Raw genomic sequence first — 26,455 nt, forward strand, 5'->3', positions numbered from 1 at the left:
CAGAAACTACCTGGTCTTACATTCGCTACAAGGAATGGTCCCATACTCTCAGAAGAAAGGCCTGAAGACACCTGATATACCTCACCCATGGAGAGACCTATATGTGCAAGACCAGAAGGCACAGTGGCTATAGACACTGTGCTATGGTTGACCTTGTGCAGAAATATCAGATCCTGGATCTTCAGGAATCTGTCTAGTGATGGGTATATCTTTGTCACTGAAGCATCTACGTCCACTCCCAGGTGAATTATGTTTGTTGAGGGAATCAGTGAGCTTTTCCTGGCATCACTGCAAAGCCACGTGCTTGGAGGCAATGCAGACTCTGGATTGTGGGATTGCATGCTGTGGCCTATGAGCCATGCTTTGCTTTGACTACAATCAGCTACATATGACCCTGGGTGCCAAGGGTGGATCAGAAAGAAGAGCTGTCAAGCTAAGGATTTTGTTAGTTTGAAGGAAAACTGATCTAGGTTTGCTTGGAAGCTTCTACTCCAGGTTTTCCCCTCCCCCCTCCAGGGTAACAAGCCTTTCTTGGATATCTTTGGTGTTGGTAGCAACCAGTGGATTGCTGTGCTGGATTTCAGAGAGAGGACTGAAGCTTCTCTGCAGTCTCAGCTAGTAATTTCTCGGTTTCCTCCAATAGCTTCTCACCTGTAAGTCTGCATGCACAAGATATCTATTTAGGATGAGTGATAACTATTCATGGGTGTAATATGACATCCTTGTAGTCACCATGTTAGAATCCATTGCTCATCACAAATCACATCAAGGGTTTGACCAAGACCAGGCCTGAGATATCTCACTCCAAGCAAGGATCATACCAATAGAAGATGAACCGTTTGTTTACCATGAAACAAGCTTTCCCACTAAATATATGAAAAACCTTTGGTCTGAACACTTACAGCTGAGGCTTTGAAATTATTGCACCGTGATTCTTATGGTCTTGGAAGGAAGTCCCATTCTGAAGGTGTGGCTTGTTTTTACACACACACACAAGTTTAATCAGGTGTCCTCATTTGGATCTTATGCCCTCAAAAGAGGCATTAACAGGAAAATATGTATTAATAATACTTGAGAGGAAAGATATATTTTATTAATATTAAGTTTCTTGCAGGCCACTGACTGGCATCCTGTCTTGGAAAAGTTCTGTAGGGTTTTTTTTGTTTCTTTCTTTCTTTGTTTTGCTTGTGTGGTACTTCTTCCCCTGGCTATTTACAGGAGGAAGATAGTATCATTCATCTTGGTCAGGAGACCACACAACAGAAGTGGGGTACTGGTACACGTAAGTAAATTGTGAAAATGGCTTGTTAGCTGTCCCCAGGACCTGAAAGGCTGCCTGACTACTCCTGCAAGTAAGTACAGTAGAAACCACCTAGTACCACTAGGAGCTTTACTCAGGACATCAGGACCATTTTGAACATGGAAAGGGATTTCTCACTTACCCCTCTGTAATCCCATGAAGGTGCAAGCTTCATGGGGAGTAGAATCCTCAAGTACCTCTGTTCTGGTCAGATTGCCTGAAACGCACAAGGCTCTATGTGGAGACAGCCTGGGGAGGGAGGGAGGGAAGAAGCGAGACCTTTTCCCAGGCAAAGAAAGAATTTGTAGCTGATGATCAGAAGGCACAATTCCCATTCATGTTCTGCCTCAAATCTGAAGCCCTTTCCCTGAGGCTCTTTTGGTTGAAAGCCAGACAGGCACAATTTCAGTTAACCTGCTGCCTGAGGCATAGCAACCCAGGAGGCACTGGCTTCTCTGAATCCCCACACAAGCTGTAGGGTGGGGGAGGGTGGTGACCATGGTACAGAGCACTGAGAGACTCTCTGAAGGAGATAATCACCCACAAACACTGTCTCGGGGTAGAAGGCAAAGAAGGGGTTTAACTCCTGATTTTCACCCTACTTGCTTATTCACAATAGTAATCACTGTCTTGTGAAAGACACACATACTTTTGCCTTTTTGACCCAGAATCTCTGGTTTACTCAGCACTTACTCCAGAGTATCATGAGAAACCCCTGATTCATGGTGCAAGGAAGGGGAGCTGTACAGGAACTCTGCTTCTCTCTGCAGGGATTTAGGACCCACTTTAGGACCAGTAGCCTGGAAGGGGTCTTATCTTTATGGTCCTTTGCTGCCTCAGGACTCAACCCCTTGGTCGGCTGGTCAAAGTCCTCTTCATCATCAGCGCCTCTTCTTGCTCTTCTCGGTCTTTCCTGGTTGGTTTTTCACAGTGAAGTCATGGATACTTTGGGGGGGGAGGGGTAGGAGACCCAATATGCCAGTGAACTCAGAGCCCCGTGCCCTCAGAAAGAGAGGGTTGGCTGACTGCGGGCTGGGCATTTTTTACCTTCTGCCAAGACAGAGAAAGCTGCCTCAAACACTGAGTACATTTTGGATTTCGCTCAATGCTTGCATGGCTGCTCTGCCACACCTGAAAGGGGGTAAAGAAGCTCAACAGGGAGGCACTGCAACAGAGGCTCTGAGTGGCTGTGACCACAGAACTGCTCAAATCCCAGACCAAGAGGAGGCGAAAAGGCTTGAAAACAAATAAAAACAATTTAAATGCCCACAAAACAGCCCAAAATAATAAATCCAAAAGAAAAGGAAGGGAGCAAAGTGAACCACCACTTGGCAGCTGTCACAAAAGGCAGAAGATCTGGTAGCAACCAGAAGAAGGGAGCATGGTTAGTACAGGCTGTGCTGAGGCTTTGAACTGCCTCCAGAATCTTCAGATAGGAGGAGTATATATAGCCCATATATGTCAGAGTTGTGGGAGAGACTGCTAGCAGAAGGGACATTATCAGGTAAGAGTTGAGAATGGAAAATTTCTAACACAGCATGATTATAATATACATCTGTATTTGTGGTTGATGCTGGGCAGCAGAATTTAAACACAAAACGCAGCAACTGTGCTAAGTGGCAACTGTGATACTGCACTGCCAAATCAAATTTAAATTAACTAGACCATTTCAATGAACACACCTCCATAATGTGAACTATGGAGATTTATACTAAAACTCTGAACTGCTTTTTTTACTTTTTGGAGGTTTGTTAAACAATCTATCTTGACTGAATCTTAAGTTTTTAGATAGAAAAAAAGGTTAAAAAAATCTAATCTCAGGATCAAATAAAGAGTTCAAAATGGAGTAAGTTTCAGAGTTTGTATGATTTGCTTTATAGCTTACTTACCAGAGCAAGTTGAACCTCTCCTCCTGTAGCATACACATCCCCATCATGATCTCCATATAGAAAAAATTTCAAGATACTTCCATAAAATATTGGAAGAGTTTTAATTGTTTTCACCTAAAAGAGAAAAGACAGCTCAGTAATTATCATAAAACTTAACATGGATGAGTTCCTGACACATATGGTTCAACAGAAGTTACACATTAAAAATGACATTTGTGCATCAGCCACCTTCCAATGATTCTGCTTGCATGTATAAATCAAACAATAAACCTTTCTGAAGTTAGACATTCCTCACCCAGGTTTTAGTTTGCAGCGGAGAAGCTCTCCTTAAAACCCAAACTCCCTGCTTTAAATTAGTGTGGCCTCTATCATGTTCAGCCAGGAACTTTCTCTCAGAGCTCCTCCACAGATAAATCACAGGATGATACAGTCTGTCCATAGTTAAGGTTGTAATCAGGTTCCATTATAAGACTTATTTTATATACATCTTGTAACTCTGGCTAAAAGAAATGGTGTGGACTAAAAATTTCCAGGTTTATTCTAAAGGCTAATGGAGAATTTTTCTGTAACGCATGAAGTAAACTGGTCAAACTGCGTTACAGGATATTAAAAAAATTAATCTGATTTGAAATTAACATGTGTCCTAAACTAAGGCAGCTTGATACTACCTTCACATTTTTCACAGTTACATTTATTTGAAATCTTGCACATGAACTACAACTAAGAAAATGGGCCAATTTTATTCTTTTCTAATAATTTTGTTGTCTTATAACAAAGAACTTCTAGTTTCAGAAAAGAGATTAAGGACTTGTCTACGCTTCGCTGTGTAGGTTGCGAAGTTAAGGAAAAACAGGAACACTGAAGATTACTTCTAAATTCTGCAGGAGACAAGGAAGGAGCCAGGGAAGAACAGACAAACTTAATTCTGATATTTAACTTTTTAGAGCTTGACTTTGCAATCTTAACTTTTTTTAATGTAATTTTTGTACAGAAAATTATAAATCTGTTGATCTAACTAGTATCATACTTACCTGTAAGAATATGTAAATATTCTACACAATGTATATCAATTTTTAACTTTAAAACAGTGTCAATATTATCAAGCAATTAACTTACCAACTGTCCAGTTCTGTATGTTTTCCCATCCCACTCTATTGCAGAATATGTAGCCCAAGGACTTTGCATTCTTTTGGAGGTCAAGTCAGTACGTGTAATTATTTCTTTAAACAGTGTGAATTTTATCTGTTTGTCATATTTCTCATGGCAGTCTTTGAGCCACAAAGCAAATTCTCTGTCAATTTTCATTCGCTGCTCCTGTGAAGTTTTAGTAGATGCATTACAAAATGTAAATCTGAGTTTCATAGGGGTGAATAGCGACTTAAAAGTTAATGGTTGTTCTCAGTGATACTGTAGTCAAAAGTTAGTTTTTCAACACTCTTTAAAAATATCGCATTCTAAGTAAGACTTATCTTAACCCAGTAAATGCTTAAAATAGCTTTACTTACTGATGTATTGAGTTAATTTTCAAAATGTTGCTTACTACAAATAAGAGGTTATCTTCTTAAGGAAAACGTCTTTCCCTCACTGTATACCTAGTTACATCCATACAATAAAAACTAGGTATACAAACATAGAAATCACGTTTTTCTTCTTCAAAACAAAAAAACTAGGGCTGCTATTAAAAAAAAAGTCACAATTAATCACGTGATTAAAAAAATTAACTGCAATTAATCACACGATTAATTGCACTCAAACAATAGAATACCATTTATTTAAATATTTTTGGATGTTTTTCTACATTTTAAAATATATTGATTTCAATTACAACAGAATACAGTGCTCACTATATTTTTTATTACAAATATTTGCACTGTAAAAAACAAAAAGTAGTATTTTTCAGTTCACCTAATACAAATACCATAGTGCAAGCTATTTATCATGAAAGTTGAACTTACAAATGTAGAATTATGAACAAAAAATAACTGCATTCAAAAATAAAACAATGTAAATCTTTAAGGCCTACAAGTCCACTCAGTCCTACTTCTTGTTCAGCCAATAGCTCAAACAAGTGTGTTTACATTTGCAGAAGATAATGCTGCCGCTTCTTGTTTACGTCACCTGAACGTGAGAACAGGAGTTTACATGGTATTGTTGTAGCTGACATCACAAGATATTTACGTGCAAATGTGCTAAAGATGCATATGTCCCTTCATGCTTCAACCACCATTCAGACATGCGTCCATGCTGATGACGGATTCTGCTTAACAATCCAAAGCAGTGTGGATCAATGCACGTTCATTTTCATCATCTGAATCAGATGCCACCAATAGAAGGTTGATTTTCTTTTTTTGGTGGTTCAGATTCTGTAGTTTCTGCATCACAGTGTTGCTCTTTTAAGGCTTCTGAAAGCATGCTCCACACCTTGTCTCTCTCAGATTTGGAATGCACTTCAGATTCTTACACCTTGGGTTGAGAGCTGTAGCTATCTTTAGAACGCCTGTTCTCACTTTTAGGTGACATTGTAAATAATAAGTGGGCAACATTATCTCCCATAAATGTAAACAAACTTGTTTCTCTTAGCGATTGGCTGAACAAGAAGTAGGACTGAGTGGACTTGTAGGCGCTGAAGTTTTACATTGTTTTGTTATGGAGTGCAGTTATGTAACAAACAAAAAAAATCTACATTTGCACTTTTACAATAAAGAGACTGCACTACAGTACTTGTATTAGGTGAACTGAAAAATACTATTTCTTTTGTTTGTCATTTTTACAGTGCAAATATTTGTAATCAAAAGGAATATAAAGTGAGCACTGTACACTCTGTATTGTAATTGAAATCAATATATTTGAAAATGTAGGAAAACATCCAAAAATATTTAATAAATTTCAATTGGTAGTCTATTGTTTTTTTTTTTTTAAGTTAATTGTTTTTTTTAAGTTAACTGTGATTAATCGACAGCCCTAAAAAAATCCCAAGGTTTGTGCTCATTTTTCAGTTTTAAAAAGGCTCAACTTTAAGGGCTAGTAATACTGACATGGATTACTATTGCAAAGTTCTCTGCAAGTTTCCACAGTGACTTGTCACTGGAAATAGTGCAAAAACTTAGTAATATGGACAAATGAGCACTAAGAAGTGGGATGAGACTTCCTAAATCACACTCATTGAATTGTGGCAAGCAGAAGTACAAATTAAGATTAAAAGCATCACCTGTCCATTGAAGACTCTTGTAAAAAGAGTGTTTTTTTCTTTTAACTTCAGTTCCAGGTCCATGAAAGTAAGCTTGTTTGTGCTGACCTGAAACTTATCATTGGTAAATAATGCGCCAGAAATTCGATTGTAGCATTCAATTGGTGCAAGTCCTCTCTTCTTGGGAGGAGCACACCAGTCAAAACTTAAAACAAAAAGGCAAAATAATTAGAAACTTCATTTTTTGAAAAAGCAGTAAAATGTTTAAATTGTAGACCTGGAAATTTCTTACTCTTCTACACTTGTGTATGGTATTAACCTTCCATTCCAAAAACATTCAAAAATATGCCTTTTTCCCCTGGCCCCTTTTTCTACCACAAAGCAGTCATCATCGTCATCATCATCTTTTAATCCTAGATTTAAAGGAACACCAGAGTTACCATAACAAAACAAGAGCCAAAACAAGAATATATTGTAACATTTACCTTGTTTGTTAAATTACACATACATTCTGTGTACAGTTAAACTATTTATTTAGTAGGTATATACCACAGAGGGGAAAAATAATTACCAGTAATTTTGTTTATCATATGCCTTTTCTTTCCCAGGTTAAAATTCCTTTCTTACAATAAATGGCATCTACCAGGGAACAAAAGCAACCTTTTGTTGAATCAGATCTGCTTATCTTGAATATCCAAAACAATTATCTCCTTCACAGACTCACACACCTATATTCAGACCCAGTTTCAGAGGCAATCGTTTTAACACTAGAAACAAAATCTGATTTTGTATTTCCTACACCCTAGTTGTTCCTACAGCTTCCAGCAGTACAGATAACCAGCCAGTTGACAGCAAAGCTGTCATGTAGAGCCTTCCTTAGGTGTACATGAGTTTAGCTCAAAAAATCTACTTCTCACAGAAATGAGGCCTAAGGGAGCACAAGTATTATGTATGCACACAACTTTCATAATTTAGTTCATTATATAGTTTACCCTAAAACTGAAATTGTAAAACTTAACTTGAAAAACAGCACTAAATCTCAACTTGGTTTAAATTGCTCCCCCCTCATATGTTTTCACCACTCAGTTTCTAATTCATCTCAGTACAAAGAATTGTGAGATGGCTCAAGATGGAAATTTGCCATAAAAAAATGAAGAGTTTCTCAAAATTTGGAGATCAGTATTTGCTTCAGAAAGTATGTTCTTGAGTCTTTTTAAGCAGATTCTACAAATGACGAGAACTGGAAATATGCATGTAGCATGTTGACAAAATGTAGGATTATATATATAAAACTGTCCCCAAAATTGTGAAATTTAAAACTATTAAGATTTAACTGACTTACGTGATGGAAAGCATGGATCATCAGGATATGTTTCTTTATCATATAAGAAAGGATGGTAGCGGATGATGCCCTCCACTATACCTTCTCCTTCAACATGTGACTTAAACTCAAAGCTATCTGCCGCAGAATTTATATATAATGTCTGCATGTCATCTTTGATCTCTCTAAGGTTGACCATCCTAGGTACCTTTCCTTTTTCAAACATCAAAATCTAAAAGAAAAACAAAACAAGTATAATTTTTTCCTGTCATCAACAAATTACAGTCAACACAAAATGTCACAACTGGTTAACTACATTTTTGAAATTAATTATCATAAAATGTCTCAGTTTTTCATGAAATTACACACATCTTTCAAACACTGCAGTTTTTCAGAGCAATTAACAGTAAACGTAATTACAGAAATGTATTAATGACATGTAATACGTTACCATATATATCCCACCTCAATATCAATGTTGTTGAAAGGTCCAGCTTCTTTCATTGTAGCATTAGTTTCATTTCCTTTTGGTCCATGGATATAGTAATGATAGATATGTCTGAAGTTATTAAAAAAATTATTTTTAACTAAACCAAAAACACACACAGGAAAACCTAAAGCAATCTAAAGTGCAAAATTTACAAAGCCTAAATATATTCATAGGTGTTTTTATATTAAACAGGTTTGGTTTTTTTTTTATTTAAATTTAACTAGTTCTTGGCATTGTTGGATACCCAATTCAACAGCATTAAAACCACAAGGTGAAATGACTAGGAACAGTGGCCAAGCTATGTTAGCTGCATTTAAGGTACATTATTTTTCTTTCACCAACTGAAAAGGCCAGGGTATCTAAATATCTACTCTCAGACTGATCAGAATAGGTGAAATACTTGCATTAGAGGAAAGATTTGGAAATATTTAGATACCTTTGCAAGGCAATAAGTGACTATGGTGATATGTATTATTTTGATGACAGTTTCCTTTATAGAAAGGCACAAAGTAATAAAACTACTGTAAAGCTTTTTGAAGTCTACAGATGAAAAGTGGTGTATAAGAGCAAGGTATTTTTATTTATTCTGATGATCAGTTTTGTAATGGTGCCAAGTTATCTACACAATAATCAGAATGTCACAAATAATCCTTATGCTTTCTTTCATTTTACTACAGTATGAATAGCTAGGTGTGCATGTAATGATGCATTAGAGAAATTATCCTTCTATAATTCTTGTTCTCTAAAGGTATATAATAACCCAGTTTTCAGAAGTCTTGAGAACCCACGTGTGCTTTATCGTATACTCAGAGTCCCAAATCCTGTGAACACTACTAACACATGTAAACTGTTCCATGGACTTCAATATTTTAATAATTAGCCAACCCTTTAGGCTTCAGCGGGACTACCCATATACATGCCTAATTTAGCCACATGTGTACTCTCAATAAAGCCTACAGAGTTAGTTATTTATGGAAAATTACTGGAATATTTAAGTCAATGGGACTACTTGTGTGTATAAAGTTAAACCCATAAGCCCTGATCCTGCAATCCAGCAGACTTATTTAGAAAGTTACAAAAAGGTTTTTCCTTGTAACATTCAAAGAAGATTCATACACTGAGGGAATTTGTAGATTTGGAAAGTTTTAGACTTCTTCATAACAGAATGGAACTGGAGTATAGTTTGTAGTTTATATGATACCAGTTGAGCGTACAGTAACCCCCCACTTAACGTCCTTTCAATCTTATGTCCCCATTCCATTACAGAACATGCTCATTTAAAGTTGTGCAATGCTCCACTATAACGTTGTTTGGCCGCCTGCTTTGTCCACAGCTGGAAGCCCCCCCATCAGCTCCCCTACGCCCCAACCCCCCAGCACCTCCTCCCCGCCAGCAGACCCCGCAGATCAACGCCTTCCCCCTGCTCCCCCTGCCTGCGGCAATCAGCTGGTTTGCAGCGTTCAGGAGGCAGGAGGAAGGGGAGAGGAGCGAGGAGACGGCGCGCAGGCTCCCCCTCCCTCCCCAGCTTCCTGAACGCTGCAAACAAGCTGATTGCCACGGGCAGGAGGCAGGGGAAGGAGGGTGGAGGAGCGAGGACATGGCATGCAGAGTAAAGGGGGAGGAGGTTGGGGCGGGAGAAAAGGTGGGTTAAGTGTGGGGGCTTGGAGGAAGGGGTGGAGTGGGCGGGCTGAGGGTTGAGCCCCCCGCCCCGGTGCTTGCACAGTAGGGGAAGCTGCCGTTGCTGCTGCGCAACGTGTTTCTCCTAGCCTACTTGCCTCCATGCCTGCCTCATTGCCTGCAGTTCCAGTGGGCTATTCCTGGGTGGGGTAAGGCGGGGTACGTTCAAACTATAGCACTGTACTGTATGTACAGTATGTTTGTAAACACACAGCCCGTGCACACTGCCCCCCTTCCCCCACAATTCACTTGCTTTATGGCCCAATAGCCCTGCTCGGGAATAGGGCTCTATACCAAGCGCTTGCGAGGCCACCAGCTGCCTGCAAAGCAGCTGCAGGTGGTGCACAACAGAGGCCCTGCCTTGCTGTCTTGCGACAGAATAAACAATGTTTTATCCGCCCCCCTCCATCCCCCTTCGCTGGAGGGAGGTAAGAACACAGAGGGAGGCAGCCCACCCAGAGCAAGTTACAGGAATAGAGTTCCAGCGCCTGCTTCCCTGTAGCAAGGGGGAGAAGCGGCGTAGAGAACCTGGCCCTGCTCCCATGAAAACCTGTGAAATGCATGGGAGCTTTGCCATTCACTTTAATCCCAGCTGCATCTCTCTGCCCCTACATGCACACAGCAGAGAGGGGAACAGCCCTGTTGCAAACGTTATTTTTCTCCTCTTACTACATTGGCTGCAATGCTGCCCGGGTGCTGAGTGCATGGTTACTAGGGGAGATACAGCAGGGCCAGTTTTCCAGGGCACCCTGGAAAAGAGGCCTTTGGTCCTCCAGCAGGGCTCCTGTGAAAGTAAGAACCTGCAAGAAAGTAAGAACCTCCATAACTAGTCCTAGCCTAAACCCAAAGGGCTTCCAGTAGGGGGGCAGATTACCATGAAGGATAACATGGGTTTTTCAAATTCTTTCCCTTACAATAGTTGATTGATGCTGCATGACCCCGGCCACTCCAGGCTGAAGGGAGTGAAGAGTAGCACATGCGTGCGCGTCCGGAGGATCATCACCCACAGCATCATGAGTCAAAAACATCCAGCAAGTGATAGTGGAGTGCCTAGCAGTAGCAGTACCACTAGCAGCAAGAAAACCAGGAAACCCATTAGTTTGGGTACTAAATTAGACATTTTAAAGCATTTTGATGCAGGCGAGCGTGCAGTAGATATTGGCATCGCTCTAGGTCTTACTCCGACCACTGACAGAACAATTCGGAATAATGCCGAAAAGATCAGGGATAGTGCTCAGTGTGTAACACCACTTAGTGCTACTACAATAAGTCGATCAAGTAGTAGTTTGCTGAAAATACAGAGCATCTTCTCTCACAGTGGAAAGAGGACCAAAACCAGCGGAACATACCTTTAAGTTTGCTAGTGATACAAGCTAAGGCAAAAAGTTTGTATGACAATTTGAAGAGAGACCAAGGTGAAGGATCACAGACAGAGACTTTCACAGCAAGTTGGGGATTTGATCGGTTCAAGAGGTGCTTCCACCTGCATAACATCAAGATGTCCAGTGAGGCGGCTAGTGCTGATACTGCAGCAGCTAAAAAATTCCCCAACTATCTCAAGAAAATAATTGAGGAAGGTGGCTATTCCCCTAAACAAGTCTTCAATGTCGATGAAACGGGCCTGTACTGGGAGAGGATGCCTGAGCGGACTTACATTTCCCGAGAGGAGACAGCACCCGGATTTAAAGCAGCTAAAGATCATCTAACCTTGCTTCTAGGTCGTAATGCTGCCGGAGACATGAAGATGAAACCACTGACAGTGTACCAATCTAAAACACCATGCGCTCTCAAGGGATTTTCAAAGGAACACCTTCCGGTCATTTGGAGATCCAATAAGAAGGCATGGATAACTGGAGCTATTTTTTTAAAATGGCTGACTCTCTATGCTGTCCCTGCATGGAAGGAATACTGTGCCAAGGAAAATCTTGATTTCAAGATTTTATTCATTATTGATAATGCACTGGCTCATCCAATCAACCTGGACAACCTGTGTGAAAACGTCAAAGTTGTCTTTCTGCCCCTAATACCACATCACTCATCCAACCCACGGACCAAGGAGCCATTGCTGCATTTAAGGCGTATTACTTACGCCATACTTTTGACCAGCTCATCAGAGGCACCGATAGGGAAGGCAAACCTACGATTCGGCAATTTTGGCGTGACAACATCATCCTGAAGTGCATCGATAACACTAGTGAGTCCTGGGCTGAAGTTACTCAGGCTTGCATGAATGGTGTGTGGGGGAAGTTGTGGCCTGAATGCGTCAATGACTTAAAAGAATTTAAAGATGTTGTCCCCGCTATGAAGAAAGATATCCTTGGCTTAGCCAAGAAAGCAGGTTTTGATGAGGCGGAAGAAGCTGACGTTACACAACTTCTGCAATCACACGGAGAAGAGCTAACCAATGAAGATTTGATGCAACTAGAGGTGAGGAGAGCAATGGAAGACAAGGGCCAAGAAGTAGAAGAACCACCAATCCATCAAAATTTGACTGCCAAACATTTTTCTGAAGCTTTCCAAATGATTGAAGCTGGCTTGCAAATCCTTAGTGATGACGATCCTGACACGGAACGCAGCTCCAACGTGATTAGGGGAGTTGGTCATCTAATGACTTGCTATAAAGAAATTTACCAAGGGGGAAAAAAAAAAAAAAAAAAGGGAAAGCAAAACAACAATTTCTAGATGTGTTTTTTCGAGTTCAGAAAGTTCAGCAGGAACAGCAAGAGGAGCAGCCAGACAATCCACCCTCTTCCACTCTCTGACTCCATCACCTCAACCAAGCTTTCATACTCAGCAATGATTGTAGTATTAAATTGTTTCTTTAAAATTGTTTAAAACTTATACCTGTATTAAATTGCTTGTTCAAAACAATTTTAAATGTATATAATGCCTTTTGTCTGGCAAAAAAACGTTTTCCTGGAAACTAATCCCCACATTCATATTAATTCTTATGGGGAAATTGGATTCACTTAACATCGTTTCGCTTAAAGTCGCATTTTTCAGGAACATAACTACAATATTAAGTGACGAGTTACGGTACTAAATTTCAAAGTCATTAGAATATCTGTCATCAACATTATTAAAAGTAAATCCAAACATAAATTACATCACTAAAAATATAAGAACAAATTATAGTCTGACTTTGCATAAGTTTTTTTTTTAAATAAGAAAAATCTTTTACTAAAATTAAATGTTGACTCACGCCAATTGTCTTGTCCAAAGATTAAAATAGTTTTTCAAGTACTGCATGTGATCTGGTTGTACACCTGTAACGACAACCGCAGTGAAACTCTTCTTGTCCCTTTCTTCCATTATGAGATTGTGTAGAAATCGTTCATCATCACTGGTGATATGCGCAGAGTCAGATGGCTAGAAAAGGGGGTCAAAAATGAAACAAAGACAGGAATTGAACTGTATACTTTTCTAAGTCCCCCTATATCATTTCAAAGATGGGTGAAAGAAGTCCTACCAAGCATATGGAGGCAAAAATTGCAAAACACTTATAGCAGACATTACATGGGAGGCTAATCCTTTTTGTTTAAGAGTGTCCTACTTAATTACCTGTCAGTATCTGGTGCTCTCAATTCAGCGACCTTCAATCTATCAACACCTATGTAATTCTATACAGGAGTCTTATACTGCCACATCACTGTAGTAACTGGACATCTTCCAGTAATGCATGAAGCCAGTGGTTCTCAAACTTTTGTACTGGTGACCCTTTCACATAGCAAGCCTCCGAGTGCAACCCCACCTTATAAATTAAAAACATTTTTAAATATATTTAATACCATTATAAATGCTAAGGCAACAGCTTGCGACTCCCCACATAATAACCTCACGACCCCCTGAGGGCTCCCGACTCCCAGGTTGAGAACCCCTGCATTAAGCTATGTGACTAACTTATGTTGTGTGGTTCATTCTCTCTCTCACTGTCTAGCGGGGAGAAATGTGTGTAGTGTTTTGTTTTTCAGGCTTTCCTTTCTAAGTGTACATGCTGCTAGGAGTTTAAATTAGAAAAGGCAAGGTCCAAAAAGTGCACTTTGCACATGAGTGGGAGGTGGAGAGCCCTTAGTTCCTGTAGGAGTTTGTTCCACAGTCTCAGTCAGGCCCCAATACAGTTCTTTCTCCTGCACAGATAATCTTCACTCTTTGATAGGAAGTTCCATTGTGCCTAAGAACGGGAGCAGTCAACCACTGTCCTTGGTCCTGGATCCTTAGGCCATCTTTTAGATATGCTGGGCCCAAGCCATTGGATACTGGATGCAGTATCGGACCCTAATGCTGTGACGCTGTGTCTGGGCAAGGGGAAAGGTGAATCGGAGGTTGGCTGGACACCTGGAGTAGGTCAAAATTGTCTTGGCAGTATGGGGTCATCATAGCAACAGTAGCCTTGTCCTATCTTATGTTGGATATTTTTCTAGGGATCATGGTGATCCATTGGAAAGCACAGAGGAGACTTCAAGACTATCAGAGGAGGGAAGCATCTGGGAGAGATCCTAGGCTTATGCCTCCCCTAGAACTTTGCATTTGGCATTCTCTGTGATGGCAAATAGGTCTATGGTCTGGTTCCCCAATAGTCAGCATATTGGGTTGAGAATGGATTTCCACAACCACTGCTTATTGTTGGTTACCACATTTCTGTTTCCGAAATTCATGAGATCTTTGTTAACCCCTGGAAGAGGCAGGGCCACTGGGGTCACTCCATACTGGTAACATCAACCGCAGAATTCGACGGCTTCCAGACAAGTGGGGACAATTGTGCACTTCCCTGCTTGTTGATATAGTGCATTGCCGACATTACACTACACTACAGAGTTCTGTAGACCAGCTAGGACCACTACACAGACCAACCTGATGGCCCTCAGCTCTAAGACATTCACATGTAACATCTAAGGAACATACTCCTTGGATTTGGAGGTGATTCAGGTGGATGCCCTAACCTGTCCCTGATACATCCATAGTAAATGTCATTGCTGGGAAGAGGGTCAAGGAGGACACCCCTTTTCTTGCATTCAAGGGGTCTAGCCACTAGGTGACCTCTCAAAGGACTTGGGATGGTACCGTGACCAATCTATTCATGTAGTGTTTGGTTGGGGTATGCACTGTCCTTGGCCAATGTTGGAATGTCTGCAGTGTATGTGAGTAGAGTGGAGAAAAGTCTGGCAAACAGTGTTACCTAGATACATGTGTCCTAATAACCCCAGGCATGGGCAAGAGCATCATGTAGTGTCTTGTCAGTGACTGAAAGGAACTGAACAAGTCCTCTGATAGATATGCTTGGGCTGACTGAGTTGAGTAGGGCTCCTATTAATTCTATCCTCTGGAATGGTGTGAGATGATTTTTTGTAGTTAACCAGAAATCCTAGTTGAGAGAACAGGGAGAGGACTTGATTTAGTGTTGTTTTGGTCTCACCTGGCACTTGCCTGTGATCAGCCAGTCACCTAGGTATGCATAGACGTGAAGTACACTACCACTGCCAGGTGCTTGGGGAAATACTCTCCGTGCTATGGTGTGTCCAGAGGTTAGAACCTAGGTCCCGTTATGAATCCAGAGTACTTCCTGTGGTCCAGGTGGGTGGCAATGTGGAAGTACACATTCCGCAAGCTAAGAGTGATGAACCAGTCTTGAGCATGGAGTGATGAAGGAAAGCATTACCCTTCCTGAATCGGACGCAATGTACTTGTTGAGTCTTGTCTAGTCTAGAACAGGATGAAGACACCTTTCTTCAGAATGAAGAAATATAGAGTACAGAAGCCTTTTCCTCTTGGTATTCCTGAGGCAACTCTTCTATGGCTCTGAGACAGAGCAATGAGGCCAATTCTGTTTGCAAAAGAGTCCCTGAAGGAAGGCAGGGAAGGGGGTAGAAAACGGAACAGGATGATGATATCTAGCACCTATGTGTCTGTAGTATTGCCTGTCCATGCTTGAAGGAATGAAGTAAGGTGGCTTCTGAAGGAAGTACTCTGTTGACTTGGTGTAGTTCTTGACCAAGTTGTCAAATTTGCTGGTACACGAATGGAGCTCTGTACATAAGTAGAGTGGAAAAAAGTTCACTTCCTCTGCTGTCTCTTGCCACTTTTTAGACTGGTACTCAGGCTATCTATAATAGGAAGACATCCACTGTCTTTCTTGATGTTAAAGTGGAGGGGGGTACATCAGAACTGTGCAGATTCCAAAAGATTACAGAATTGCCTTGGAATTGTTAGTGAGTATAGAGCATTGTTTTCTCACTAAATACCTCTATCCATTCCTTCAAAGGGCAATCTTCAGTAGTGATTTGTAGTTCGCAAGAGATGCCCTCAGCATGGTCACCACAGTGGCCATGGATCTAGCTGTGTGATGTCATCTGCACCCAGCAACATATTTGCCACCAATCATCCCTCTTTTACAATGTCCTCTAGAGCCCCTCTAGCCTCATGAGGGAGCTTGTTGATAAATAGCATCACTTTGTCCCATGTTAAAAAGTCATATTTGGCAAGAAGAGCTTGGCAACTAGCTAGTTGTAGTGATGCACAGCAGTTGGTCTTTCTCCTGAACAGATTCAATCACTTGGAATCTTTGAATTCGGGTGCATTTTTGGCATGATTTTTCTTAGATTGCCAAGACCATTAGAGATCTGTGGTAGGATGCAAATAAAAGTACTCAACCCTGGAAGGTATAACCTGGCATCTTTTCTCAATATGTTCTGCTGGTGATGGTGCAGTGGCTGCTGTTAGCGACAGGGCTTGCAATGGGTCTAGTAATCCCTTATTTATGAGGAAGGCAATTCCGGTAGGACCTGCTGGTGATCAGATATTGAATAGTTTGAGAGATTTTTCAGGTATTATCAAAGTTTCAATCTCCAGTGAATATGCAAATCATACCAGGAACTCTTGGAATGTTTTGAAATCATCCAGCATTGTTACTTGTGCCAAGGCAACTGCTTTGTCACGCAAAGAGGAAAGGTCTTTGGGGGGGCGGGAGGGGGAGGGGCGACACCAGTCACTGATAGGTTTGTGCGTCTAGGTCCCACTCCTCCTAGTACTCTCATCTGTAGTCTCGCTAATGAGACTACTGGAGAAGGAGATCTCCTCCTCAATGGAGGCGAGTGGCTCCTTGAGGCTTGGGAAGATAGATGCCAGAATAACTAAAAAAAATAATATATGGAGATATACCTATCTCATAGAACTGGAAGGGACCCCGAAAGGTCATCGAGTCCAGCCCCCTGCCTTCACTAGCAGGACCAAGTACTGATTTTGCCCCAGATCCCTAAGTGGCCCCCTCAAGGATTGAACTCGCAACCCTGGGTTTAGCAGGCCATGCTCAAATCACTGAGCTATCCCTCCCGCCTACACTGGCATGCTGTATGAATACACGGGTGGAACAGTAGGTTCTTCTGGCAGTACTGCTCAGGAACTGTATAGGGGAGGACTTCCTCCTCGACACCAGCAAGGTGTGCCACTATGATGGTGACAAGGAGTATAACTCCTTCGGAGATAGTGCGAATGGGTATGGTGCTGGGGCTTTTGTCGGTATCAATGACAGTTCTGCAGTCCATGATTGTTCCCCCAGTGCTGGGGTCAACATTGGCAGTGGGGCCTTTGGTACCAGGTGGGGTACTAATGGAGTCTGCTGCACTGCAGTATGCTCTTTTTCCACTCATCTGCAGAGCTGGACATGTTTTGGAGTGTTTATTCCCCAATGCTTTCCCGTCTCTCTGCATAAGAGGACACCAAGCTCTCCTTTGAACTCCTGTGTTCCAGGGTGTCCTCTTTCAGTGGCCTTCTTTGATATCTTAGGCATCACCTTTGATGTGAATGGTCTTGATGATTCCAGTACTATGGTCAGCGCCAGCATCAATGGCACTGTTAGTTCCTTACTCAGTGCAGACTTCTCCACTGACATCTTGGGCACCACTTACCTGCTCGGAGCACTGAAGGGCAAATGTTTGACCAGTATGGGGGGTTTTAACCCTGGAACTTCTGGGTTCTATGCTACACTCAGATTGTTCTAAGAGATGGAGTTTGTGTCTTGCATCCCACCATTTTCGGGTACAATGGAGAATGAAAGGTAAACAAAGCCACTGCTTAGAATGTCTGACTCACCCAGGCATACACAGTACCTACTGTGTCTATCTTTAAACAAAATTGGCCTATCACAGGGTTCTGAATCTGCCATCTTGAGGTTCTTGTACAAGGGCTGTCAATATGGGGAAGTGGTTTGGTGTTGTACAGGGAAGTCATGTCAAAGAATTTAGACCTGGACAAGGATTATCCAAGTCCAAAATGTTGTAAGTAAGAGAATGAAGGTTGATCTGAAATGTTTCAGATGCTTAAGATGAAGACAGCTCATGCTAGAGTTCTCAGCAAATAGACACAGCTAGGTAAGAGGGAACTGAGGAGGGGGGTCGCAGCCACCCTTCCCTTTATGGGAAGCACAAGGAGGCATATGGCACATGCATGGCCCCAACAGACACTACTAACAAGAGGAAGCTGGTCTCCCGCACATGCACGCCTACAGTGCACACTGACACATACTGTAAGAACTTATTTTATTTCTTTTTCCCTTCTCCATTTCTGTCAAACGCTCCCTTCCCCACTCCTCCCACCCCCAACCTCACAGTATCAGAACCTCAGGGTCACTCTCAACATCCAGGCCCTTAGCAAATCCTGCCAGTCCTTCATCTCCAAAATGTATCTGTTCCTTCTTATCACTACAGCAAAAACTCATGTTGATGCAGTCATTTTTTGCCTCCACTATTGCAACCTACTTCTCTCTAGTCTCCCACTTCAGCATCTTCAAAGGGCTCTTTCTAAAAATCAGTTTTTTCTCCTGCCACACTAGCCACATCAGTCTCCCCTCTAAATTTCTTCACTGGCTTCTCAGACTTCCAAATCAAAATTCAAGCCCTTTATCATCGTCAAGGTGCCTCCAGCTGTGCCCCTGCCTACATCTTTGGTCTCATTTCTTTCTTACTACACTCCTTTTGAGCCTCTCTCCTTAGACTTTACTGTCTTTCCTCTCACTCTCATTTTTAATTCTTCTTCCAAAATGTCACGAAAATGGAACAGGGTAGAACTGACCATTCAAATTCCTCCTTGGCTCTTTACTTCCACAAGCTTTTCAATGATAAATCATCCAGGTTCAAAACGAACAACAAACAAAAAACCCCTGTGAACCTTTCACCTATAAATAATGTATATTTCATGTATAATATTTTGGTTTGGAATGTACTCTTTTTTCTCTAATTTAGACTATAAACTCTTGAAGCTGGGATATTTTCTTTTTATGTTTGGTACTAAGCCAGCACATTTGCAGTTGTTAGTAATAACAATGCTAAAGCATTTTTCTCCAGATAGTACCTCAAAACAGCACAGTGACTCAGACAGAAAAAGCATTACTTACTGACTCATCAATCCTTTGGGTTATAATACATGGTAGAAGAACCACAAGTGAGAAAACCTTACAATATACTGCCATTAAGTTCACTTTATTAACTTTTATACCCCAGACACAAAGTGTGCGCATGTGACATACGTATGCCTGGAGAACTGTTATAGGTATACTATATAAAACAAACTAGTTTGCCTAGGAAAGATGTTCACTTAAAAAAACGTTACTTTACCTTTCTGTTTCTAATGTATCCACTGTATATTGCTTCTTTGTTTTTCTCCTTCTTTTCAAAATCCTCTTTAGAAAGGAAAAGCTCATGGACATCATGAGAATCTGCAGGTTTGCTTATCATCTGTTAAGTATTAAAGAAAAATAAATTTAAAAATCACAGTAGGACACCAAAATGAGTTATTAATAAGACAGTTCAGTTATGTGGTAGCAGATGAATTACCTCAATGTCACTGTGTAAAGAAATGCTAATAATTAAAATATGGAGATCATTCTACTTACTCTGGCAGACTGCCCAATGAAGAACACAGCTTGTTTGCCTCCAACACCAAAATATGAGATGTCACTATTTAAGCTGCGAGGCACTGGAGGAGGGCGTACATATCCTGAATGATCACTAAAAACAAAAAACTGTCTTTAATACTTTTTTCAAAACAAACATCACAAAACTGCTCAAGGATAAACATTTTTATTAAACACCTCCTGTAATCATCACAGTCCCTAAAGTTTTTCATTCACAACATTTCTCATTCAAGACCTCAGATCTATGTTAAGAGCATACATTTAACACTGTAACTAATATCCAGGTTGTAGTTTTATCAATCTCTAAAAAGAAAAAACAAAGTTGATTACTTAAACTGAAACATGTAGGTCACAAGGTATTCTGATTAACATGACTTCCTAGCAAAACTGTTTATAGGTTTCCCCTCGCCTCTCCCCAATGAGCCACGTATACAATTTTTCTGCCCTTCCTGTGGCAGAGTAAGTCTCTGTTTGGTTTTCTGAATTTTAACTCTTATTTGAATTACCTTTATTCTTATAACCATTTTGTTCATACCCATAGGCCCCCTACAAACTACAGAAGGAAAATGACTCGGTGCAGTCAGTTTCCTTCTGCATCCAGTTCTTTTTATAAAGACATAAGGCACAGTCTTAAAAATATTTCTCATAATTGCCAGATCTGTGTTAAAAACATTTGAGATACCATGATGATAGCCATTATACAGAAACTTAAGATGACAGAATGGTAAAAGACGACAGGATTAATCCTAGCATAGTTTCCCCTTTGCATACAGTACATGGAACCGCTATAAAGAAACAGACTAGGAAGTTAATTTCTCTTCATAACACAGCCCCTTTTTCACCACAGATTTTTGGGTCAGGAAGATGAGAAAGGTTGCTGGACATCCTTTTGAATATGGTGCAGGTTTGGCAAGCCAGTCAACTGACCGGTCAAATAATATGAACTGACCACCTACTATTTGACCACAGTCATGGTACCATTCTTTCATTTTTTTAAAACTTCATTTCATTGTGTGGGGTTTTTTTTTTTTAAGTTAAAATAACAATTAAGTAACTTGTTTTTTGTAATTCGGCATAAGTATGTATATATTTAAGGCTAAGTCTATTGGAGACCATGAAGTCGTTTTTGTTACTGTTCCAATAAATTAATGCTTTAAAATTATTTGACCAGTATTTGACCAATTATTTTTGACTGTCAAATGCCCAATTCTAATGTGGTGTGACAGAGGTAGCTGCAGGTGCCCCCAATACTTAAGCCTGACTCCAAAGATATGGAACTTGATGGACAAACTCATCTGGTTTGGCAAATCCTTTGTTCCTATAATAGAAATGGATAGGTTGATCTGCATTTCAAATTGAAGCAGTCCGAAATAGAAGCAAGATGTGAATTACTGTCATAACATAATTTGTAGAACACAGTGCAGTCTCTTTTGGTTGTAGGCACCCATCCACAATTGGCTAATTCGGTGCATAGCTTAGGTATGTTCCTGGATTCCCCACTGGCACTAAACCCTAATATAGCAGCATCCACGAGTAACAATTTCTACCATCTCCAGTTGCTTTGGGCACTCTATCCCGTCCTAGTGAACAATGACCTGACCTCAGTTTTTCATATCTTCATCACCTCTCAGCTGGGCTACAGCAATGCAACATACCCAGACATGAAGCCTGATATTAGTAATTCTCTATTTTAAAAAATATACTCTGTAAAGATCTTCACAACTTGTCAGTTTTTCAGTTCTGTGATTAAAAACAATGTATAAAGCTTTCTAACCTTTCAAAGTCACCTTGTCTTGTAAATTTTGATAATCTATACACAGCCCAGTTGTTAAGCTGCTTAGAAGTCATCCCTCTTCCATTATCAATCACAGCAACAGCTGGTTTTCCTTGAGACTCATCAAATAACTGTTTGGAAAGAAAAACAAGGAGAACCAAAATGAATACATGAAATCCTAAATTTGAATAGAGTATAAGATAGAGTATTCCTTTTGTATCTTACCAATTTTATCTGTATGCTTCGAATACCAGTATTTCGAGAAGTAGCTGACAAAGAATTGTCAATCAACTCAGCAAAGGCAAATGCTAAGGAAAAAGAAAAAATTGTTAGTAATTATTGATCTCTAAAAGTAGCAGTAGGAAAATACCCCCACACTTGAACCAGTGTTCCCTGGGCATGACTCCCAAGATAAGTGTGGGCAATATATGACTGACAATGAAAAATACACCTCTACCCCGATAGAATGCTGTCCTCGGGAGCCAAAAAAATCTTACCGCGTTATAGGTGAAACCGCGTTATATTGAACTTGCTTTGATCTGCTGGAGCACGCAGCCCCTCCTCCCACCCTCCCCCCGAGCGCTGCTTTACCGCGTTCTATCCGAATTCGTGTTATATTGGGGTAGAGGTGTACTTGATCCACCATCACCTGTTTTAAGGTTCATTCATGTGTGTTTATTAGTGTTTGCTGAGCATATTCAAGTCCCCTACCAGGCAAGTGGCCATTAGTTATGGTTGGGAACATAACTGAATTAAAGGGGTTCCCCATCCCCACCCCCAACACAGGAGACAAACCCGTTTCTCCTTATTCATTGGTGGAACATACTCTGGATCAGTTATCACAATCAGGAATGAATTTCTGGGACATCAAGTGTTTAACAGACTGCCTTTCATCTACAAAATTTTATGGGACAGTCTGGATTCATTAAAAAAGGGATTGGGCACAGGTGGCAAAATTTACAGAAAAAAAAATTATTTAAGTTTAGTCAAGACCACAGAAGATGAAGAAAATTGCAGAGGGAGCTAAAAAATTTGGTGAATGGAAGTACAATAGCAGATTTGACAAATGCAAGGCAACACACACTGGAAGAAGTAATCGGAACTTCTCAGACAACTTTTAACATCTCAGTAAAAAAGAATGGGACATCATTGCTCAGTGAATACCTTTGCTCAGTGTGCAGCAACAATCAAAAAAGCAAACAAAATATTAGAGTGCATAAAGTGATGATGAGCAATAATAAAAATTAAAATGCCATGATTTAGAACAATCTGTCATAAGATGTTACTTTCTGGTAATTCCACCTCAAAAGAAGATATCACAGAAGGAGGGGATGGGCAACAAGTGATAAGAAACATGAAAAAACCTCTATAATAAAGAGTGTTTGAAAAGATTAGGACAGTTTACCTTAAAGGAGATCTATAAGACTGGACAAGATAATGGTACACAAAATAATGAATAGTTTACAGAGAGCAGATCAGGCATGTCTATTCACCCTCTCTAATACTAAAACAGTGGGTATTCAATTAAATTGAAAGGCAGCACATTTAAAACTGTTAAGAAGAAATACTTTTCCCACAGAACATACAATTAGTCTGTGAAACTCATTGCCACAACATACCATAGAGGAAAAGGGCTATGCAGTATTCAATAGAAAGAACAGGACACACACATGAATAATGTCATCCAGACGTAAAATAGTATACATTAAAATAAATAGTCTTTGAAAGGGTTATAAACCCTTATTGCTTCAGGAAATAAACTAATTTGAAATGGGGATTAGGAAGAAACTTTCCCTGTGTGCGGGTTATTCCATAATTGCCTACTGCTGGGCTCTTGCACCTTCCTCTAAGGCACCTGGTACTGGCCACTGTTGGAGATATGAACTACTGGTCTAAACCAGTAAGTCTTTTCCTATGTTCCCAAACACTCCAACTGCCACAATAATAGTCATCAACAGACTAAACCAAAACTGCAGAAGAAAATAGGAATATGGTAATCCAAAAGATTGTGAGTAATTGGTGTTTGCTGCTGGCGAAAAGAAATAGGGATAGTTGTGAGCCACATCTTATTATAATCCAGAATTCCATGCATGAAGTGATGTGCATATAGTTCTACGACTGTGATTTTTCTAGGCAGTTATGAGCCTAGAAGGACATGCATACTAAATAAAGAAAGCAAAAGTTTAGTAATATTTAATTAAGTTGGTACACAAATTAATTTGTACCTTGAAATGCAGCAATGATCAGAAAAATGACCAATATACAAGTGACACCTTCTTTAAAGAGTACATCAGCTTACTTTATTAACAAAGATAACTAGTTTCTATTTTTTAATCCTGTCAGCCCAGAAGAGCCAAAACACTGATAGGGACAGCGAGCAGGCTTGTACTCAGACTCATGCATCAATAAGTTCAAAATACAAAATCTACTACAAGTGCAGGCACTAGAAAGAAAGGCTGGGCTTTCATATCTCTGGCTTAGTTTGCAAAATTCTCAACAAAATATTTTTGCTTGTAAAATAAGAAAATTTCTTCTGCAAGTAACAAATGCAGTAAACTTGGAACTTCATGATGCTATTTTTAGAGTCACTTTCTAAACCAGGAGTTTAAAAGTAAAGGTGAACTTAAACTGAAAAAACTTAAGTTTAAATGCTCCAACCGAAGTGACAAAAGGTAAAATACAAGTGAAATTATTAAAGACAAGAAATGCCTTGCTCAAGAAGGTCCTTCTAAGGTAAATGATGATTAATAATACATGAAAAACAGTTTTTAGATTATAAAAAAATCTGAATACTTACGCAAAGGATTTTGCCCTTCACTAGCATAATATTCATACATGCCACTTTTGATAAGTGTGTCATAGTGTGGTAGGAAGTCAATTCGCTCCTTTGTTGCTGAAAGTAGTGTCTGATCAACTGACTGTAGCAAATACAAAGTAACCCCTTCTTGAACAATTTCACCTGCAATGGAGTTAAAATATTAAATAAAAAGGAAAAATCCCTCCAGATATTGGTAAACTCCTGCCCCAAAATCTGGAAGATAGTGGAAAGAGAAAAGAGGTTCATCAGACGTTAAAACTATCTATGAAATGTTCCAAGGAGGAACAGTAACTTAATTCAAAAGCTTTTCATATCCCCAAACTTAATAAAGTTAGTACTTCAATTGGAAGTACTGACACACTATCTTTGCAATTTCAAAGTTTAGACTTTTATTAGCCGAATGAAAAACATAACACTATAACGTACAGTGGAGAAAGCATTTTGTCATAGCCAAAAAGACTGAGATTTCCTTCCAGTTTTGCAGCAAAGATTACCTTTTGATTAAACCGAAGCAAAACAAAAGTGTGGCCAAAAACCAAAAAACCCCACAAACTTAGAAAAGTAAGTAAACAAATGTATACAGTTATATTGGAAATACTTTTTCAACTTTACCTATAGTGTTCCTCACCTGCTAACGTTATAATAAATCCACTACAAGAAAACAGCTTAGTTACAGTCACAGTAAAAGACTGATCTGTGTAACAGTTACAAAATGTTGTGTGTCACTATCCAGGTATGCTTAGCTAACCCCACTTTTTGCTCTATTTACATAAGAATGTAAGCTTCACATAGAATGAGATGTCATTTGGCAGACATTACTTATCATGTAACTTAACCACTTTGTTAGTTTTTCAGTGCCCCAATGGTTCCTGGAAGAGTTGGCATTATTTAGAATTGCAAAATAAAAATACTAACCTTAACTATACATTTGACAACATTGCAAATTATACTTAGCACATGGAAGTACTTTATCTGATGACAGACAACTAAATAATAGTTTCCATCATCAAAAACAGTGTGTGTGTGAAATTTGTTCCAAGATGGATTTTCGTAACAATTTTGCAAGGCTTTATTATATAAAGAAGCTTTGCACTTCCATTTGCTATTGTATATGTAGCATAGGAATACAAATAACATTGTTATGGTTTTGATACAGTTATGCACTGGACAGCTGTTTTGGAGTGAGATTTATGGTAAATAATATATTACACTTACTGAAGTTGTCATCTGTAACCTCTTTTCTATTGGTTGTTGTGATAACAAAGTTATCTTCAGCAGAAATGCAGAATGCCTACAAAATCGTAAAAAAGCCAGTTATAAAAATCAGCTGTTACATAAAGTGAAGGATAGATAAAAAGAAAGAAAAATTTAAAAAGAATGGTCTCCTTTCCATTCATTTTGTCATTGATGCATGAACAATGATCAAATATGCAATATTTTGCCCTCAACATTACTTTACGAATTGACAGAATACAATCCAATTCCAAGGAGCTCTTTTTCACTTGCTGTTACATCTTTGCAGAATGCTCTGGTATGCGAGGTTTCCTTACATGATTTAAGCACCATCAACTAGACAGCTGTGCAAGGCTTTGCGCAAGGAGACACTGTCTTGTAGGCAATCATCTTAGAACCTGACACATGAAATATGAATAACCGTAATTTAAACTGCATAGCTACAAATATTAATGATCATGAAATAACCCATGCCTAGTATCTGACTACAATATCCACACAAAGGGAATTATACTTCAGTTAAAATGGCATTTCTTTTACTTTTCCTAAAATAGCATCTTCATTCAAAGTGGCCATTTGTTCTCACATTAAAATAAATAAAATAAAAAATAAAAATCAGTTTTTTATAATACTCTAATTTTGAATATTGCAGTCAAGTCCCATCAAACTTTTCTCCTTTCCAAGTTTAAAAATACATTTTTGGTATTATCATAAGCCTGACATACCTCTGACAACCTTCATTACCTCTTAACTATATCAATCTCTGCTATAGCTTTCTTCAAAATTTGTACTCACTAGTTTGAATAAATGTGTACTTTTCTTTGATATAGTAACTTCTGTATTTTCTATACTTCTAATATAT

The 26,455-nt window shown here is 39.6% G+C and overlaps 1 protein-coding gene across 1 annotated transcript in view; it reads right to left on the reverse strand.

The window, feature by feature from the left end:
• Positions 1-26,455, reverse strand: part of SMCHD1 (structural maintenance of chromosomes flexible hinge domain containing 1) — a 179,689-nt gene that overhangs the window by 137,681 nt on the left and 15,553 nt on the right. Inside the window, exons 2-14 of the mRNA XM_026659416.1 lie at positions 25,576-25,651; positions 24,340-24,501; positions 21,768-21,850; positions 21,543-21,673; positions 19,748-19,862; positions 19,470-19,589; positions 13,067-13,233; positions 8,163-8,256; positions 7,719-7,929; positions 6,669-6,789; positions 6,398-6,581; positions 4,306-4,503; positions 3,190-3,303 (exon numbers count right to left, since the gene is read on the reverse strand). Coding sequence (XP_026515201.1) covers positions 3,190-3,303; positions 4,306-4,503; positions 6,398-6,581; positions 6,669-6,789; positions 7,719-7,929; positions 8,163-8,256; positions 13,067-13,233; positions 19,470-19,589; positions 19,748-19,862; positions 21,543-21,673; positions 21,768-21,850; positions 24,340-24,501; positions 25,576-25,651 — 1,776 coding nt within the window. The remainder of the gene's footprint in view (positions 1-3,189; positions 3,304-4,305; positions 4,504-6,397; positions 6,582-6,668; positions 6,790-7,718; positions 7,930-8,162; positions 8,257-13,066; positions 13,234-19,469; positions 19,590-19,747; positions 19,863-21,542; positions 21,674-21,767; positions 21,851-24,339; positions 24,502-25,575; positions 25,652-26,455) is intronic.

Source organism: Terrapene carolina, unplaced genomic scaffold, assembly GCF_002925995.2.
Source record: "Terrapene carolina triunguis isolate 2854851 unplaced genomic scaffold, T_m_triunguis-2.0 Scaffold58, whole genome shotgun sequence".
In the NCBI taxonomy this organism is placed as follows: domain Eukaryota; kingdom Metazoa; phylum Chordata; order Testudines; family Emydidae; genus Terrapene; species Terrapene triunguis.